This window comes from Semicossyphus pulcher, unplaced genomic scaffold (assembly GCF_022749685.1).
Source record: "Semicossyphus pulcher isolate SPU_LCO1_2020_fin unplaced genomic scaffold, fSemPul1.0.p SCAF_18, whole genome shotgun sequence".
NCBI classification, from domain to species: domain Eukaryota; kingdom Metazoa; phylum Chordata; class Actinopteri; order Labriformes; family Labridae; genus Semicossyphus; species Semicossyphus pulcher.
Window position 1 is genome coordinate 14,307,203 of NW_027211691.1, and position 19,018 is coordinate 14,326,220.

Genomic DNA, 19,018 nt, shown 5'->3' on the forward strand with positions numbered 1-19,018 from the left:
CAAGCATCAAAAATGCAGTCTCCTCATGCATTACATTTTCTGGGGCATAAAAAATGTCAATTAATTTTTTTTGGGTAAACTGAATCATATTTGATATTTTATTTGTGTTTTTAAGAAGTAACCTCCTAAAATACATTTTTAATTTGGACAAAATGACATGCAAAGATATTTAACGGCTCTGTTAAAACCTGTCTCTCTCATCAGACTGTAGCGAGACCTTCAACTCCCCAACAGGATCCTTCTTTTCACCCAACTACCCTGACTACTATCCTACCAATAGAGACTGTATCTTTAAGATCATCGTGCTGGTCAACATGCAGATTATGCTAAACTTTACCAACTTTGATCTGGAGGGCTCCAATCCTTCTTGCAGCTTTGACTTTGTGGAGATCAGGTAAGTTTGGCTGTTTTTTGAAAAGTGAAACTTTTTCATCTTCTAGAAAGTCAATTATTTCAGCCTGACCAGCAGAAAATGGCTATATGGTTTCATATGTCAGTGAATTTTAAATGGTAAGACTACAGCTAAAGATTCAAGGAAATATATAAATAAATATAAATATATGTAATATATAAATAAATAAAATAAATAAATAAAACCGGATTTCACACAAATCTAAAAGATGCATTGTTTCCTGCTCTATGCAAATACTGTGGACAGTAATTTATAGTGTTGTTGTGTTGTTGTTTTTGTAGTGTTTCCTCTGGTAGAAAGAGGAACACGGGAAAGAAAATGCAAATGCGTAATAAACCGCTTGCCAGTTTTGTGCCAGGCAGATTGTGGTAATATGGATACTAGAAGCTTAAAGCGAGTTTTTATTAAGGTGTCTGATACATCTGTCTGTCTATAAACAATATGAGCACTGATAAATTAAAATTCTAAATTCTTAAAATTCTGCTGTGTATTGCAGGGATGGTGGTTATGAGACATCTCCCTTGATTGGCAAGTTCTGTTCCAATCAGAGGCCTCCAGTCCTGGTATCCCATAGCAACCGTCTTTGGATACGATTCCGCTCCGATTCCAGCGTCACACTCCCTGGATTCTTTGCCCACTGGGATGGCACACAGACTGGTAAGTGGTTAATACTTTGCAATGTTAGTTTTTCTTCTTTTAGCTAGGTTAAGTAGAGAGGGCTTGCAAATCCTGAAAAAACCTGGAACAAAAAAAATTGGGATTGTGTTACTGTCTACTGTAAGATTTTCAGTATTCCTACTGGGTCATTGGCCGCAGAGAATCCAAATTATATTCTTTCCTCTCTGCACACTTTTGAACGTATGGTTTTTGGTGCTAATGTAGCATGTCCTGTGATTACTTTTTCGAAGAAAACCTTCTCCTAGAGGATTTATATATGCTGTTTTTCTGTTAATGAATTGTGTTTAGCTAAATTGGATCGGGAAGTTTTAAATACATTAGCTTTTAAGAGCAACATCACCATTGTATTGTTGAAATTAACGATAGCATACCCTGGTCGGGTACCCTTGGCTTGTTGAATGAACAAGGGGAATAGAGGTTCACAAAAAGAAAGTCAAGTGTTAATATCAGTTTGCAGGCTGGTTTATGATTTACGGGGCGACGCCTGCGAGCTAGTTCAGGCAGACAACTCGAGCTGCACTGATTTAATAATTGATAAACGTCACTTCCACATCACCTGACAAACACTTCCTCCCAATTGGCGGTCTATTTAAGCTGCAAGATTTCCTGTCTCTCCCTCTGCTCTGTCATTGCCATTGCTGCCCTGCACCAGTACTGCACTCTTACTTTCAGCCCCACCACCACCCCAGCATCCACCTGCAGGCTCCTATTAGGGGGTTTAAGATATAATCTCATTACTCCTCAATCTGTGCATGTAAAATAAATCAGCGAGGAGTAATGAGGTCAGAGCCTAGACGCCATACACAAGCTGAGTTGTCTGACTGAAATTATTTTTATTGGGATCCCCATTAGTTGGTTTAGAGATAAGTAATAAGTAAATCAGCTGTATAACTTTGAACAGCTGTAAAACTTACCTCAGAACGTCTAGATTTGTTAGTTTAGATGCATGCAGGCATTGATTTTTTTGTACTGCTTCTCAAAAAACTCTTTGCCTGTGCAAAATGTTGTACAATGTTGTCTCTCCTTACCCCTGCTTAAACAGAAAGACAAAAATGGGCACACAAGCCCCTTTGATTTCTTTTCATTTTCCAAGGCTGTGGAGGAACTTTGACAACTGCATCTGGGGGCTTTTCCTCTCCTAACTACCCCTTGCCCTACCACCCTAATGCTGAGTGCTACTGGAATATACGGACCAGCCAGGGAAGCCGTGTCCTGCTCAGTTTCCCTGATTTTCACCTGGAGTCCAGCTCGTCATGCTTATATGATTACCTGGCCGTGAGTATTATACCTGACAGCATGTGAGTGCATTATGCAGCTTTTTTGAAATGATCATTTTACAGATTAAAGTGACTTTGACTTTTATCATATTAAATATTGAGGAACTAACATGGCAATAATAATGGGATTCCTGTTTCAGAGAAGCAGAATACACTTAAAACTCATGTCTTAAAAGTTGGATGTAAATATTGCACATCTCCTAGCACAACATTAAATACTTAAAGCAATCAAATAACTGTTACTAGTTTTAGCTCAAGCCTTTTCATGGTTTTCGTGTGTGGGTCAACATTTTCTTCTTTTAGATTTTGTACCTGGGTGACGTGTATATAGTTATTTTTGTTTCACACATACTCACTGATCAGCAGTTTGTAAAGATGGAAGAAGTTATATAAGTATATCTGTATACATGTATAAAAGGTCCATAAATGAAGGTTCTCAATATTTACAGTTACAGTGATATTTGGATTCATATATTGTCTCATGTTTCTTTTTGTAAGTGTCATCTCATCCCACCAACATTCACTTATAACCTATAGTCTAATAATAATTCATCCATCCACCGCTTATATCCTGTTTAGGGCCATGGGGGGCTGGAGCCTATCCCAGCTGTCATTGGGCAAGAGGCGGGTTATACCCTGAACTGATCGCCAGTTAATCACAAAGAGACAGACAACCTTTCACATTCACACTCACACCTAAAAAGTATTTTTGAAAATAAAATTATTCTTTCTACTTTTAAATATCATGTTTCAGATTTTATTTAGTTGTATTAGTGGTTTTATAACTATGAAGAAGTTACTATCAATGAGTACAAAAATGAAACAAACAGGGACTTTGCACAATTAACTTGCAACATTTTTGTATTTTGTTTTCCTTATAGCATAATTTGATAAGTGTATATGTGTGCACTCTAATGTGTAGTGTGTGTGTGTGTGTGTGTGTCTTTGTCAGGTGTATGATGGCAACAGCACTAGTGCTCCAGAACTGGCCAAGTTGTGTGGAAGTCAGATACCTATCACCATCAACTCTTCCAGCCATCAGCTCTACGTCAAACTACGCACTGACGGCAGCATCAGCACCGGAGGCTTCCTTGCATCATACACGTCTAGTACGACAGGCTACTGCAAAATGTCTTAATAAGCCATATTTCATTAGCTTTTACGTTTTGTTGATACAGGATTTTATAAAATTAAAATGATTTCTAAGACATAAAATCCACCATATACACATATACACTATACAAACACAAATTGAAACTGGTTTGGAATTGATTTTGGTTTATTTGATTGTGTTGTTTTTCAGACTGCCAGGACGTGCTCATCACAGGCAGACACAGAGGAGTGGTGGAGTCACTGAACTTTCCCAACAACTACCCAGCAAACTCTGAGTGCAGCTGGACCATCCAGGCCAGCAGTGGAAACACAATCAACTACACATTTACTGCCTTCCAGCTGGAAGGCTATAGTTGTTACTATGACTATATCAAGGTACACAGATTAACTATTTACCATATCAACTTCAAAAAGAACAACACAGTTACACTAAATGTATTATTTGAGAATAAACATACTGTTGGAGAAAATCACTTTTTTAGAGGTGAAGTTTGTTTTGGCCATCAGAAAAGTCAGGATCAACATCATTTATATGACTGCATGTGAATAATAGTGCAAATGACACACATACAAGGTTTGTGAATTATGACCATCAGACCAGATAAGCATAGTCTTAGCAAGAACAACTTTGGAAAACGAAAGAAATATAGTGACAGTAGAGTTTAGCTATTATTTGAAGAAGAATATCTGACATCATTTGATATTCTTCTTGAAACACGAATATTCTTTTTGGGGACCCAAAATCTCCTGACTGCCTTAATGAGTGAAAGCCTCCCCTGAAGATCACAGAACACACTTTTTGTCATTAGTTTTGTTGTGAAGTTAGGCCGTTTTCCCACTGGTCAAAAAACACCAGCTAACACCCGGCTTTTTTGCTTAATGGAAAAGGCTACAATCGGTATTCAGACCCGGGTCAAATGACTCTGCAGTAGACCCAGGTAATTATCGCCTTGGCTCCGATCGGCATTGATGGGAACACAAAACCTGTGTCAACATGCTAATCTCCTACCCCTCTCCGACACGATGCTATGCTCTGTCAGTAACTTCTGCAACTCCTTGTCATTTCAGCCACAAATTGATCCCATCTCCGTCCCAGCAGTGCTCGAACATCGTTCCAAATTTGTCACACTGAGTTTAATAAACAGACTGAATGAGTAATCGATACAATAAAGACCTAACCACCGTAACATCTTCTCTGTTCACTATCCCTGTTTCTGGCGCATTTGTTACACCAGAAGGTGGCGCAGCAGAAAAGAGACAGAAAGGAGTATACTCTACTGGCAATGGGAAAAGAGACAATCGGCATTTATTAGTGGGTCTTCCCGGCTCTGAAAAACCTGTGTCAACATGTTAAATTTAGGTGGGAAAGGGGTATTATGCAGTTTGCTTATCGGGCTTCCTTGATCACTCGTTTTTGTCCCAGACTTATCTGACTAATCTTGCAGCAAGGGGTCCATTTTTGAGCTAGGTAATGTTTGAAGATGGTCCAAATAGAGGGATTTCCTTGACTTTCTTTTTTTCTAATGTGGAAGTAGGTGTAAACCCACACAAAAAAAGATAATTGTTCCTCCAATTCTAAATTTGTCTGTTATGCTACAAACCATAACTGTGGGCAAGACTTCAGTTCTTGTTTTTCTCATGCTGCCTTTCGAAACAATGCATCTTGCATAACAAAAGATAGAAGAATTTGAGTTTGACTAATGGGAATAAAACAGGTTTCCTCTATCTAGGTTTCTGGGTCCTGCAGAGCTCAATTCTTAGAATTTTATCTTCTCTTTTCGTGCTTCCACTTGATAATGTTATTCATTATAACAGTATTACAGTAATACTTTAGTCTATATATCACTTTTTCTCCCTCCCTTTGGGAAAGTAATTCAGTGCTCAGTGCAAGAGTGTAGACTCTCTCATAATCCCAAAGTTTACTTCAAAGAGGTTAGCGTAGGGTGTTACAGAATATATATGCTTGTATGAAAAATACTGTTTGTTAAATTAGAACATGCTGCTTTATAGAAATATACTACCACGATTTGATGTTGTATTATATTGTTAGTTGTCTCATTTATTTTTGTCACTACATATAACACTTTTTACTAATACCACTTTCTTCAAATGTAATGTCCCAGCTCTTTAACGGGCCTAACACGCAAGCTCCTCTGATTGGTACATACTGTGGATACAGCCCCCCTCCAGCCAACGGCACCACAAGCTCAGCTCTCACCATTGTGTTCAGATCAGACTCCTCGCTATCAATGTCTGGCTTCCAGATGATGTGGTACCAAAATGGTAAGGAAATGTCGTCCGGATCAACAGGACAACAGCATGTAGTTTTCTGTTTATTTTACAATTCAAGATAAACAACTACAGTAGCTTCTTTTGGTGATTTTGTGACCTGATTTGTGAGCTACACTTGATATGTGTGCACGAAGATCAGACAGGGTTTTCCCATCATCATGACCAATGATAGTTTTGGAGTTCTATGAAGAGGAAACTTATTGTTTTCTAGAATGGAGAGATGCAAATTGGAATACAGCAGCTCAAATACGCTTCTATCAGCAGACAATATAATGTTTAATTACTAGCAATTCTGAATATGTTGAAGCTCCAGCAGTCACCATGTAATAATAATGTAATAATGCCTAATAGTGCAATTGTACAGTATTTGTTATCACGTTGATTCATACATTACCCACATACAATTGTTGTGTCATACATTCAAGTTTTATTTAATATGTGACCTAGGCTTCACAGTGATCTTTCTGATACACTATAGTCAAGCATACTGCACTTGTCATGGTTGTTTGCAGTGAGGTGGCTACACTCACTCATTTTACACTTGACTCATAGTTATGTTTGTGAGGGAGCTAGAGTAAATGGCAGTAGAAAATGTCTTTGTAATTTCGAATCTTTTATGTTACACCTCTGAGTTTAAAAATAAACTGCATTGAACTGAAAAGCATTCAAGATAATGGACCAATATACTATTTTAAAAGTTTAATTTAGTTTGTTAATATAAACTGGGTTTTTATGTTCCTTGTTGCTTATATTTACATTACAGGACTATATTTTTAAAGTTCTTTCAGGTTTTATACATTTTCGAATAAAACTACTCTTTTGTCCTCGCTCACTTTCTGTGTCCCCATAGGTTGTGGTGGGGATTTCTCTGGTCCCAGTGGCTCCTTCAACAGCCCAGGCTACCCCAACAGATATCCAGAAAACAGGGAGTGCATTTGGTATATCACCACATCAGCTGGCAGCAGCATGACCCTCACCATCCATGAGTTTGACGTGGAGTTCCACCAAGACTGCAACTATGATGTGTTAGAAGTAAGTGGATCATCTCTCTGCTAGGCTTTGGCTAAAAACATAACATACGTCTCTAGTCAGTCCCTCCAGGAAGTTGCAAAGTTGCGAATTTAAGCAAATTCAATCAATTGCCACAACTTTTTCTGGACCTTGCAACATTTCCACAAGTTTGACCAATCACCCAATTTCCCTGCATGTGTGAAGTCATTTACATCACCAAACTCACTTCTTTGATACTCAAAATACTGATCCCCTGAGGGCATCTTTTACAGTATCACTTACTTGTTACTGATTTTAAATAGTTATTGTACAGTGAGATTGTAAAAGTATTAAATAACGATTCTACTTTGCTCATTTGGATAGCATTGAATTTGTATGTGCAGTGTGAAATGAACATATCATCGCTATTGACTTGGGTGTCATTCATTTTTTCCCATTTCATTTGGAGTCCTGACACAGAAATCAACCAGAAGTGATATCAGAAGATTAACAGCTCTCTCAGCCAATAGATGGCTTTATTGGAGCACTTGTCCCAGTTGCTCACAGTGGAGGTGTATTGTGTTAAAAGGGGGAAAAAAAGCCTCAAGACATCGCAACTTTTTTAAAGGCTGCCACAAAATCAGGCATTTTTGGCCACAACAGTCATGACACGAAATCCTGAAGGGACTGTCTAGTGCAAGACTACAGTGCATCAGATCAGATCAGAACAGATGATTTCTGTAGTTCTTCATCTTTATGCCAGAAAGTCACATGACGAATATCCACGCAAGTTTTCTGAGTTGGACACATACTGAAATTAATAATCTCTGGAAGTTTGAGTGAAAGCAAGACCCAGCTGTTTAATTACAATTTTCTTTATCTGTGGCTATGTAATATTCATCTTTATACACCTACTCTAATCTGTCAGATTCAGTATCCGGTAAATAGCAATATGGTTAATAAACCTAGGGCGATTTACATTTCCTAGTAGTATTATACGGTTTGTATAATGAGCCAAAATCAAGATATAGCTTGGTTGTAAGGCTAAAATGATTCAGTTGAAAGTCAGTTGCCATGCAGTAGTGCCCATTGCGACTTTTATGGTCTGTAAAAAGTCATGGTCGCAATGTTTTTCATAAATAGAACAGACATCTGACATACCTGCCTTGGATGAAAAGGGCAAATTAAGAATAATTTTTCAGAATCACTTTAAATTAAGACTATTTCCTAACCATTTAAAAACTCTTAAAATAAGGTTTAAAGTTTGTCACTGGCTATATTTACACTGGAATACAGTACATGCTTTATTGGAAGTTTAAAACAAACAGTTTCAATTTGCTTTTCGATTGGACCTATAGGGACTGTATGTCTGTCTGCAATGTTTTGGGGTGAATGGTGAACAGAAGTGAAATTGCCCTTTTGACCGTTACCTTTGACTTTCCTTAAGGTGTATGGTGGCCCAGACTTGTCTGCCCCTCAGCTGGCCAAGCTCTGCAGCACAACATCCAGCCCAATGCTTGTCTCCAGCACTGGCAACCTGCTCACTGTGCGCTTCAAGTCTGATGCCTATGTTAGTGGTCGAGGTTTCAATGCAAGCTGGGCTGAAGTCCAAGGAGGTGAGTGGACTTCACTGAGTACAGTCCAGGGTTTGCAGAATTTTTTTAAAAGGCAGCTGTGATGACCCATTTGTCTTCACAGTCAGGTGCTCCAGTGCAAAATTAATTAATAAATGTTTAATTGACATTTTGATCCCTCCTAGTGAAACAGTCAGGGGAAGCTTAGAGCCCCTTGTGCTACGTCTACAACCTCCACAAACCTGGACCGCAATAGGAGAGAAATTTGTCTTTCCATAGAGGAACAAACAAAGTCATTCAGCAGATTTTACTGTATTGCCTAAAATTATATATTTTTCAATGAAGATGTCATTGGTTATCAGTTTAGGTTATTGTTATGTTTTGTAGGTAAAAAAAAAAAAGCTCAGGATACTGCTGCTATGATTATAACAACCACTACATACATAGATGTAGAATAAATCAAAGAAAAGCTGCTCACTTTTCCATCAGCTCCAATAGGTTACTTCTTAGTAAACCTTTATCATTTGTCTTTCTTCCTGCAGGCTGTGGAGGCCCAGTCACAGCTCCATCAGGGGAGATCCATTCTCCTTTGTATCCAAACACCTATCCCAACAATGTGGACTGTTCCTGGGTCATCAGTGTGGATCATAACCACCGTGTCTTTTTCAACTTCTCTGACCTGGACATTGAACCACATACTAGTTGTACGTGGGACTATGTGGCTGTAAGTGACTGATTTAGGAATATTTCATTTCTTGTTTAAGAGCATTGAGCCAAAGCTATTTTGTTAAGTCACTTACCTATCAGAGCACCCAGGCCCTATTTTTTTTCAGTGGTTTATTATTGCCACTGATTGCATGTGAGTTGACTCCAGCTAGAATAACTGATTAAGGTTAACACTGGAATTTTTTTTTCCCATTTCGAATTTTACAATATCATAATCCAAAAGACACCTAAGAATAGAAACATATCTTACACTGACTTATATTGCAATTACATATGATGATACACACGTTAAGAAAAAACAGAGGTAACAGTTTCCACAACCTGTTGATGTGGTTGCTCTGGCTTTGTAATCAACCTGGTTCTTAAACATTACTAAACCAATTCAGCCCACAGAAAGGAAACATCTGAGCCTAAGCTATAAAATGTAGGTATGAAAACATGTATTAATTGCATAATTATGTACATTAAGGAGGGAATTCACTAAAGGATTGCGCGGCTTTTCTGCCTGCCAAAACTGTGCAAATGACACAAAAAGACTCATTCTCGAAGCACAAGCAGAGGGTTGAATGCACCCCAAATATGCAGAGGTATTTAAATGAATCATTATGCAGACATTCGGGGCAAATTTGGCCTCTCTCTATGCAAATAAGCCTTGTGGCAAGAAGCACCTAATGCACAAAACGCCAGCACTAACAGCACCACGCAGTTAGAGTGAAAATATTACCGTCTGCAGAGAGCTGGTGGTAACTGTGGCGCAGTATTATAAAGGCAGTCGCGCTCTGAGTTTCCACTGATCATGATGACAATTCTACCTTTTGTCTGTTAAAACAATCTGTTCATTATATATTGTCATGGCTCAACCATGGCACACGGGCACACTTTGTCCAGATGTTTGGAGATGGTCTGGTGCCGTTACACATGACAAGGATTAATATATGGACGAGCTGTTTGTTTAAAAAAAATTAAGCTGCGTTATAGACAGTTAAACTAATAACACCTGTTGAGTCTGGGCTTTACAGTAAAGTGTTTAAAGAGCTGCCCCCTCCTCTCCCTGCTCATCATCGATCTGTGCATGGAGTTGAGATCTGTCAGTGTGCGCTCAATTAATGCTTGGCACAGCAGAGAGTGGATGTGCAGACAGCTCCTCTCCTGCGTTCGTGCTTGAATATCATTAGTGCAATGTGCTTTGTGAATTGGACCTTGAGACAGAGCAGATAGCGAGTGCAATTGATGCGTAATTTATGGTGCTATAAGCAGTCGCAATTAATTCTTAGTGAATCCCCCCCATAGTTCCTTAAAGGTCCTTAAAATTTCATGCCTACTTATTTGCTGTGTGTTTCAAGTCATGTCATTGTTATCAGAAAATAAAGCTGAGCTAAAGTTAATGGCAGCCCTTCAGCCCCACAGAAGCAACTCATATTTTTTTTAATTATGCTTTTGCCATTTCTACCTTTATTCTACAGAACCGAGAAGCCTTAGAGGCAGCCCTATTTCGTATAGCAAATTACTTACTTTGTTATCTCTACTTCCTCAATTACATGAATAACAGTAATCGTGATGAGCCTCCATTATTCCTGTGGAAGTTGAAAAATTATTTTATAAACTGTGAATTTTATATAAGACTTATGTGTGACTGTGTGGATGAGAGACAAAGTTTTAAGTGTTATTTCAGTAGAACAATGCTTCACATTTAGAGCTACATAACCTTCCTGAATCCATGTTTTTACCCAATGTAGATCTACGATGGTCCAACCATGTCTTCTCCTCTGCTTGCCCGTGTGTGTGGCACCAGTCTTCCCCCCTCCATCACCTCAACACAGAACACAGTCTATGTTCGCTTTAGGTCTGACTCCAGTCGCAGCCACCGTGGCTTCAGTGCTCGCTTCTCTGAGGGTGGGTTTCTAAACTCTCTTTAAATCACAAAAACATTTTAAATACAGAGCAAGTCTAGACTGTAGTGTTTGTAAATCCACCATGAGCAAGTGCAGAGAACTATTTGGGTTGAAAGAGTGATGCAGAGAGAGACAAAGGTCCCTATTTAAGCGATCACGATGATTATACATAAATTGGTTATACATAGGCTTGTTTTTGAGTGTCATATAATCAAACCAACCAGTTGTCACCTCTCATTCCCTTTAAAAGCCAGATGTACCTGCAGCCAAGCGCATTGCTATTCACACAGCAGATTTCAGTCTTTATTATTACATAGGCACTGGCCTGCTCATGTAACTTCTCTCTCTTCACTGGGCCACTGTATGACATATGGTATAAGCTTTATTCATTTTACTGTTAAACATCTTATGAGAGGTTTTACGTTTTCCTTTCACACATTGAGACTGTGGACAATATAGGGCTGTCAAAACTATCTATACTAAATACTTAATAACAACATGATTGAAACCGTACTTTCTAAATCCTGTTTTATGTCCGATCAAAGGTAGGTTGACCAGCTCACCCGGTATTTGTGAGAGGAGCTGACCCTGTATTTTTCCTGTGTTTCAAAAGCTTGTGGTGCAACCATTGTAACAGACGATGTCGGTGGGGCCATTGCATCACCACGATACCCAGCACAGTACCCACCCAGTCAGAACTGTAGTTGGATCATCAGAGCGCAGGAACCATGTGAGTTGTCAGTGCCCTCACACTTGCAAACCTTAATGTTGTTCACATGGTGTTGTGTACTTTTAACCATTGCTTTGTCTTTCTTTGGCCAGTCAACCATGTGACCCTGTCATTCACTGACTTTGAGATAGAGATGATCAACTCCGACTGCTCCCATGATGCCGTAAATATCTTGGATGGAGACAACTACCAGGCACCTACCATAGGTAGTTATTCTGTGTGTGTGTTTGTGTTTGTGGGTGATTGTGTGCCCACATGTGTGTTTGTTTGAGAGAGAGAGAGAAGGGGAGACCTGTTGCATTTGGTTATTTTTGGCCAGGGCATATTATGTTTACAGTGATCTGGTAAGCTATTAGTTAACAGTGTGAGAGTGTGTGATGATATAATTGACCTAAATGTGGTTGAAACGAACAACCAAACAACTTTTTCAATTAATGAAATTATGTGAGGCCTGAAATTCATATTCAAATTTGTCACATTTTATCAGGAACCTACTGTGGCTCAGAAATACCTCATCCAGTGACATCCTTCAGTAACTCTTTGGTGGTTAACTTCATTTCTGATAGCTCTGTCTCCAAGAAAGGGTTCAGAGCCACATATTCAGCATCAACCTCGAGTAAGGCATCCTGCTCACAGTTCTAACTTAACACAAAAAAAATTGTCTTCTCATGCGTACACAATGTTATTTACAAGAGCTTAAGGAAAACTCTTCTTCTCAACTCTTCTGTTTAGGTTGTGGAGGAGATCTCGTGATGGAGACTGGTGCATTTAACAGCCCTAATTATCCAGATGCTTATCCATCTAACGTGGAGTGTGTGTGGACAATCAGAAGCTCGCCAGGGAACCGTCTCCAGCTCTCATTTATGTAAGTACATTTTAGAGCGGAGGTTTGTTGTTTCTCAGACATCGATGATGCACAGATGATGAAAAGACACCGACACCGACTTGTTTGTATAAGCGTAGGTTTATTACAAAGAATCAGCATCAGTCAGGTAAGCTAGAATACCTGGGAGATCATATTGGCCAAATAGTGTCTCCCCAAAGCACATTTCTACATGCACTTATATGGACTGTACTTATATAGTGCTTTTCTAGTCTTTGCGACCACTCAAAGCTGCTTTTATACTACATATATACTACTAATTCACCCATTCACACACTGATGGCAGAGGCTGCTACGTAAAGTGCCCAACTGTCAATCAGATATCACATTCATACCCGTTGGCTATGCCACCGGGAGCAATTTGGGGTTCAGTGTCTTGCCCAAGGACACTTCGACATGTAGCCTGAGGGAGCTGGGGATCTATCCTCCGACCTTCCAATTGAAAGATGACTGACTCTACCACTGAGCCACAGTTTCTTTTTTTACCATAACAGGACAAGGACCCTCAAACTCTCAGACTGAGGGTAGCTAGATACATCACCTAATAAGGAGTGAACCAATTCTCAGTGTACATTGTGTTCCTTACATCATTGCAAAACAGAGCACATGAAGAATCCTCCACGTAATCATTTTCACCTCAGGTCAGATACTTCAGGTTCATTCTTGACTTTGGGGAATTTAATTTGCATCATTTGCACCCACTATCTGCCCCGTCTCAAGGTCTGATTCACAAAGCTAATTGCAGGTGTTTACTAGTTTAACTATTGGAACTTTAGCTATTTGAACTGCGAGTTTGTGAATTAGGTACTACCACGAGGCCAATTTGCATAGAAAGTGGCTAAATTTGCCCTGAATGTCTGCATAATGACACATTTAAATATGCGCAAATGGCTCTGCAGCGCACTTTGGGGTGCATTCAACCCTCTGCGTCTGCTTGGAGAAGAAGAGTCTTTTTATGTCATTTGCACAGGTTTAGTGGGTGCAAAAGCCGCCTAATCCTTTGGTGAATTCCCCCCAAGGTTCGCTTTTTCTGAAGCTTTGGACAGCATCCCACAACCCCTGACCCTCAGAAGATTTCCAAAGCAAAAAGTTGTGTCTTTAGATAACTTGTTTTGAAACAAAAACAGCTAAGATAGCAACCCCAATGTATATTCTGTTTATAAAAAGTAGAGAAAATAAGCTAAGCATTTTTTAAAATAACTGTCAATTTATTGTAATACATACCTGAAAATAACTTTAACTCTCATATTAATTAGCTATTTTTTCATTAGTTAAATTTTTCATTATTGAATATCAATTATAGTCTTCTTGTATTTTGTTTAGTCTTTTTCAACTGCAGGGAGACAATGGCTGTCAAAATGACTACGTGGAAATCAGAGAGGGCAACTCCACTGGTACTCTTGTTGGTCGCTTCTGTGGGAACTCACTCCCCTCCAACTACACGTCTGTGATTGGTCACATCCTGTGGGTTAAGTTTGTCTCTGACTCATCTGTCAGTGGAGCGGGATTTAGAGCCACCTTCGCACACTGTGAGTGAAGAGAGATCTTTTATGATATTTAAAACACTCATTAAAGTTGGAATATGTAACTTTGTAATAAAAAACAACTCAGCTTGGAAGTATTTCACCAGACAAATGTCACTGAAAGTCATGCTCCGTGCACACGCGTTTTTTCTTGTTGAGCATTTCACACCACCACTTTCAATCTGAAAGCAAATTATTTTGCATGTTTTCTGTCATTTTCTTGTTTCTCTTATTATCACTTGCATTACCCAGGTCAATGGCCTCCTCATCTCTATTTCTTTTATCTCCCACGAGAGTTACAGTGTGGTAGGAAGTTTAAATGCTATTGCTAATTAATGCTAACAGTATGCTCAACCTGCGAGAAAGATAAAAATCATACTTCTGCAGGGTCCAAGGCTCTGTTATAAGATCACTTGCATTACCCAGGTCACTGGCCACTGTTGGAAGTAATTAAGTACATTTACTTAATTGTTAATTTAATACGGCATTTGAGTTAAATTTTTAGGTACTTGTACTTTATGTAACTATTTTTAATTTCTACAATTCAGTTATGTATTTACTGTGTAGATTAAGATTGTAGGGCCTAACCAATCAAATGGCAGCTGACCTGATGACGGTCTCTGCAAAGTGTTATTTTTAAAAAACTTTTTTTCTTTGTTGATATTTTTACTCAATGGACCATAGTATTTCACATCATTAAGAAAAAACACACACAGAATGATGAATTTAACTTTCTCTTTTTCATTGTCTCTTAGTGTATGGTAATGATGTGACAGGGGACTTTGGTCAGATAGCATCCCCACTGTATCCCAGAACATACCCCAATAATGCCAACTACCGCTGGACCATAGCCGTGGAGGGAGACAGCTACATCCAGATCAGATTCCTGGATATGGACATAGAGGACCTGTACGACTGCTACTACGACCATCTCAAAGTAAGATGGTGTAATGCCAACATCTCGCATTGTTTCATATTGTACTTCAATGCAATAGCAATAAACTATTATTTAGTCTTTACATGAAATGCTGCTTTTGACACAATAGCTTATAAATTATTCCTCAGGGATTCAAAAAGCAACCACCCCAAATTGGTCTGCTTCCAACCAATACAACAAATACGCACGTGTTTCCCTGGTGGGAGGGTGCAGGTCCAACAGACAGCATGTCCCATTTTATTACCAAGAATTAGAAGGTTTACCATTCAGTTTCTAAACATCAATTACCCTATTTGATGTCTCAAGGTAAGGCAAGTATATCAATGAGAGGCTTTGTCCCATCAGGCAAAGCATACATAAGTTGAGTGCATATGCCAATATGAAAATTAGTCACTTGTCAATTTGTGCTCGATGTTCTTACACACAGGTTAATAAGAATGTGAAAGTTAAACCTGTGAACTATTATAGGTGCCCAGACTTGACCATTTCTATCACCTTTCTAATGATTACAAAAAACTGCCTGTTATCATAACCCTGAAAAGGCTTCTTGTAACTATTTTATAAAAAAAAATTAGGACACTGTGCAAAAAGGTCACTTAAACTGTATATTCTACAAAATAAACATTGTGATGGTTTAAAAACTCGCTTTGATTGTACACTAAGTATATTATAGGTGAGAGAACACAGCCCTAGTGAGAGCCAGGTGATGCAATGATAGCTCAGGTAGGTGTTCGTTGACATGATACTACCTCATCTACCTCAATCCTTGTTTCCCCCCCAAGATATTTGATGGCCCCAGTGTTCATTACTACCCAATCGGGACATTCTGTGGTCTGGGCTTGCCCCCTCCTCTTAGAAGTTCTGCGAGCTCTGTCACCCTGCAGTTCCAGTCAGATTCAGTGGTAGGAGGAAGAGGATTTCTTGTGGAATGGACTGCTGTACAGGATTCCGGACCACCACCCACTATCCCACCGGGTAAGACAGAACAGTCTTTTAAGATAATCCACCCTGCATAGAGGATATTTCTACTGTATTCAACCGCACACTCAAAAAGAACAGAAGAGGAAAACAACAAGGTAGATAATGGCATTTAATCTGTATCTTTTTTTTATCCATTCGAGATAACTTTGGCATTTGCTGTCGATGAATAAGTGTAGAATCTATCTCCCTGTCTGTAACTCTTGCATACCTGTTGCGAGTTGAGTATACACACATGCTTTGCAGAGAAACACACACATAGAAAGAGGGGTCCTCTGGTACAACCCTCCTGTCCTGTAAATGCATTGATTGAGGTGCAACCTCATCTTTTTAATATAGACCTAATTATGCCTTTTTAATAGGCTATGTCATTTACATCAAAACATAAACCAAAACATACTGCTGCTGAGGACAAGAGAGCAGATACATACATGGTATATTTGCTCTGTCCGCCTCTTACGTTTGCTTGTTTCCTGTATGTGTCTGCTCTTTTACATATAAATATATATCTATATATGTATATATGTATATAGATAGATAGATAAAATATAGATACATATATAAATAGATACATTTCATTCTCATACTCTTCTGATATGCCTGTGTCAGGTGCATGTGGTGGAATGCTAATGACAGGGGAAACTCCTGGCTTCCTTTTTTCACCTGGCTGGCCTGATAACTACCCTCCAAACCAGGAGTGTACCTGGTTGATTCGTTCTCCGGACTCAACTGTAGAGTTTAACCTCTTGTCTCTGGACATGGAGGACTACCCCACCTGCTACTTTGACAGTCTTGTCATCAGAGATGGTAAGGCATAAAAAATCCACTGGAACTAAAAAGTAATGAAATATTTTGCTCTGCAGGTGGCTGTTAATTTGGCACAGTATTTACAAGTATCAAAAAAGTATGTATTGATATTTATTAGGAAAGTAGTTAACTCCACTAAAAACAATAATGCTTCCTCTTTGCCCACTCAATTCACATTGACGGAGGAAAAAGAAATATGTCCAGCTTTTAAAAAACACTTTGTTGCAGCCAGCCACTTTTTTGAAGATGAGTTAATGGGAATAAGTCAATTCTGCAAGCAATGATGGTTTTGTGAATACATTAAACTGTGCCCATTAGTTTACTCTCCATCCCTTTACTGATAGTATCGTTACTCAAACTCTTTTAGCAATTGATTCAAAGAAAGCAACTGGAGAGACAACTTGGCCCCTTTTCTTCTCAAACTCTCCGCTCCAATCAGAGCACATAACACATATTTTTAACTTGACTGTATGGAAGTAAACTAATGTTTTACCTTTGCACATGGGAGGAGAAAAAAGGGACCTAAATAATTATTGTCCCATATCAAAATTGTCTTGTGTATCTAAAACCCTTGAATCCTTAGTGAACAATCAAATCAAAGCATTCTTAATTAGTTATTCTGTACTATCCCCCCACCAATCAGTCTTCAGATCAGGTCATAGCACCATCTCTGCTACTTATCTAATTTTAAATGATATTGTGTCAGCTGTAGACAAAAGAAAGCACTGTGCTGCTCTTTTTTGGGATTTATCAAAAGCCTTTGATGTGGTTGATCATTCCCTAAATACATCTTCCTATTAAGAAAGATTCTGTGTGCATATACACTTGAGGTACAGCAGCATTACCCCACTTATTATCTAATTCTCCTGACAAGCCAAAAGGATCAGCCAGGATCTAATGTTGATTAACATTTTATGTGCTTAACATAAAATGAAGCTAGGCTGAAATATTTAAGTTTTGATACTGGATCATGTAGCTTGAATGTATATTGTCTACTGAATGCTTTTCTGTAAGGGGCACTGGTTATTGTGTGTTTCTGAGATAGAATCAGAGAGCTTGGCTTTGGGCTTGGGCTGGAGGAATCTATCAGTTTGGTGTAACAGAGGGTATTTGTTTTTTTCTGTGGAGACATTTTCTGTAATTATCTTGAGATATATTTTTAGTGACACTAATAATGCCGAGGTGGGTTTTTTTTATTGTTACATGACTCCCTTTATGATTCCGCTTTGTATGTGGGGTTTTTTTTCAGGTGCATCAAGTCTATCCCCTGTGCTTGCCAGTGTGTGTGGTCGAGATCCTCCAGGTTCTCTTCACTCAACAGGAGACTCCATGTTCATCCACTTCTCCTCAGACAGCAGTGTTAATGGCCGAGGCTTTAATGCCTCCTATTCGAAAGGTAATACACAAGAAGCATTTAAACATCATATATTTGTCAGTCACTCCAAACATTTTTGTTGCATTTTTAAATTCCTTCCAAAAAATACAATCACACAGTACAGTAACTGGATCAGGGGCACAACATAGGCGTAAATGTTGCAGCAAGGTCATGTGTAACATGAGGCCTTAGGTTTGTTTAAACACCAACTGGCAGGTAATGGACAACTATAAGCCCACGTTCAGCATAAATAAGTCATTTAAAGATGGGGCGAAAAAGTCCTTTCAAAAATCCATTTAATAACAAGCATTGCTAGATAACAGCAAAGTTGAGTATTGGTGAATTCAATAAAGGCGAATTGCGTATACTCTACCCCAGCTTCAACAGGAAGAATACCACATCCTTACAAACGCCACAGACAAAACCCCGTCATTCACTTCAGTGCAAGACCCTTAGAGTTTTCCTGTGTCAAGACTAAGATACAGGTCAGTGCCGGACAGTGCCATAGAGGTTGCAGCAGCTTTCACTGCCTCAGAACTCCAGCAGCACATGTATAATAGCATAGTAAAGCTTTACCATTTTAACATGACATGACATATCTTCCTTGACAAATAAGGTCTACTGTCTCAGACCTGCAAGCTCAACCAGCAACAAAACTAAAACGGAACACTAAAAACAAAACTAAAAGGATTTCTCTACTTAGAGCATGCTTATGAAAACAATCCTTTCATCCTGCTCTGTGCTGCTTATCCCTTGATATCTCACAAGCAGATTGTAGTTTTTACCCAAAGTTATTAAGATAGTCAGCAAGTTTGTTCTGTCCTTTCACAC

At 38.9% G+C, this 19,018-nt stretch overlaps 1 protein-coding gene across 1 annotated transcript in view; it reads left to right on the forward strand.

Annotated features, from left to right (window-relative positions):
- Positions 1–19,018, forward strand: part of cubn (cubilin (intrinsic factor-cobalamin receptor)) — a 70,923-nt gene that overhangs the window by 25,254 nt on the left and 26,651 nt on the right. The window contains exons 23-41 of the mRNA XM_069667323.1: positions 205–394; positions 909–1,069; positions 2,184–2,365; positions 3,320–3,476; positions 3,671–3,855; positions 5,604–5,763; positions 6,623–6,804; positions 8,210–8,378; positions 8,879–9,060; positions 10,799–10,955; positions 11,568–11,684; positions 11,777–11,890; positions 12,172–12,300; positions 12,417–12,549; positions 13,891–14,096; positions 14,846–15,027; positions 15,810–16,002; positions 16,615–16,812; positions 18,062–18,208. Of these exons, the coding sequence (XP_069523424.1) occupies positions 205–394; positions 909–1,069; positions 2,184–2,365; positions 3,320–3,476; positions 3,671–3,855; positions 5,604–5,763; positions 6,623–6,804; positions 8,210–8,378; positions 8,879–9,060; positions 10,799–10,955; positions 11,568–11,684; positions 11,777–11,890; positions 12,172–12,300; positions 12,417–12,549; positions 13,891–14,096; positions 14,846–15,027; positions 15,810–16,002; positions 16,615–16,812; positions 18,062–18,208 (3,144 nt within the window). The remainder of the gene's footprint in view (positions 1–204; positions 395–908; positions 1,070–2,183; positions 2,366–3,319; positions 3,477–3,670; positions 3,856–5,603; positions 5,764–6,622; positions 6,805–8,209; positions 8,379–8,878; positions 9,061–10,798; positions 10,956–11,567; positions 11,685–11,776; positions 11,891–12,171; positions 12,301–12,416; positions 12,550–13,890; positions 14,097–14,845; positions 15,028–15,809; positions 16,003–16,614; positions 16,813–18,061; positions 18,209–19,018) is intronic.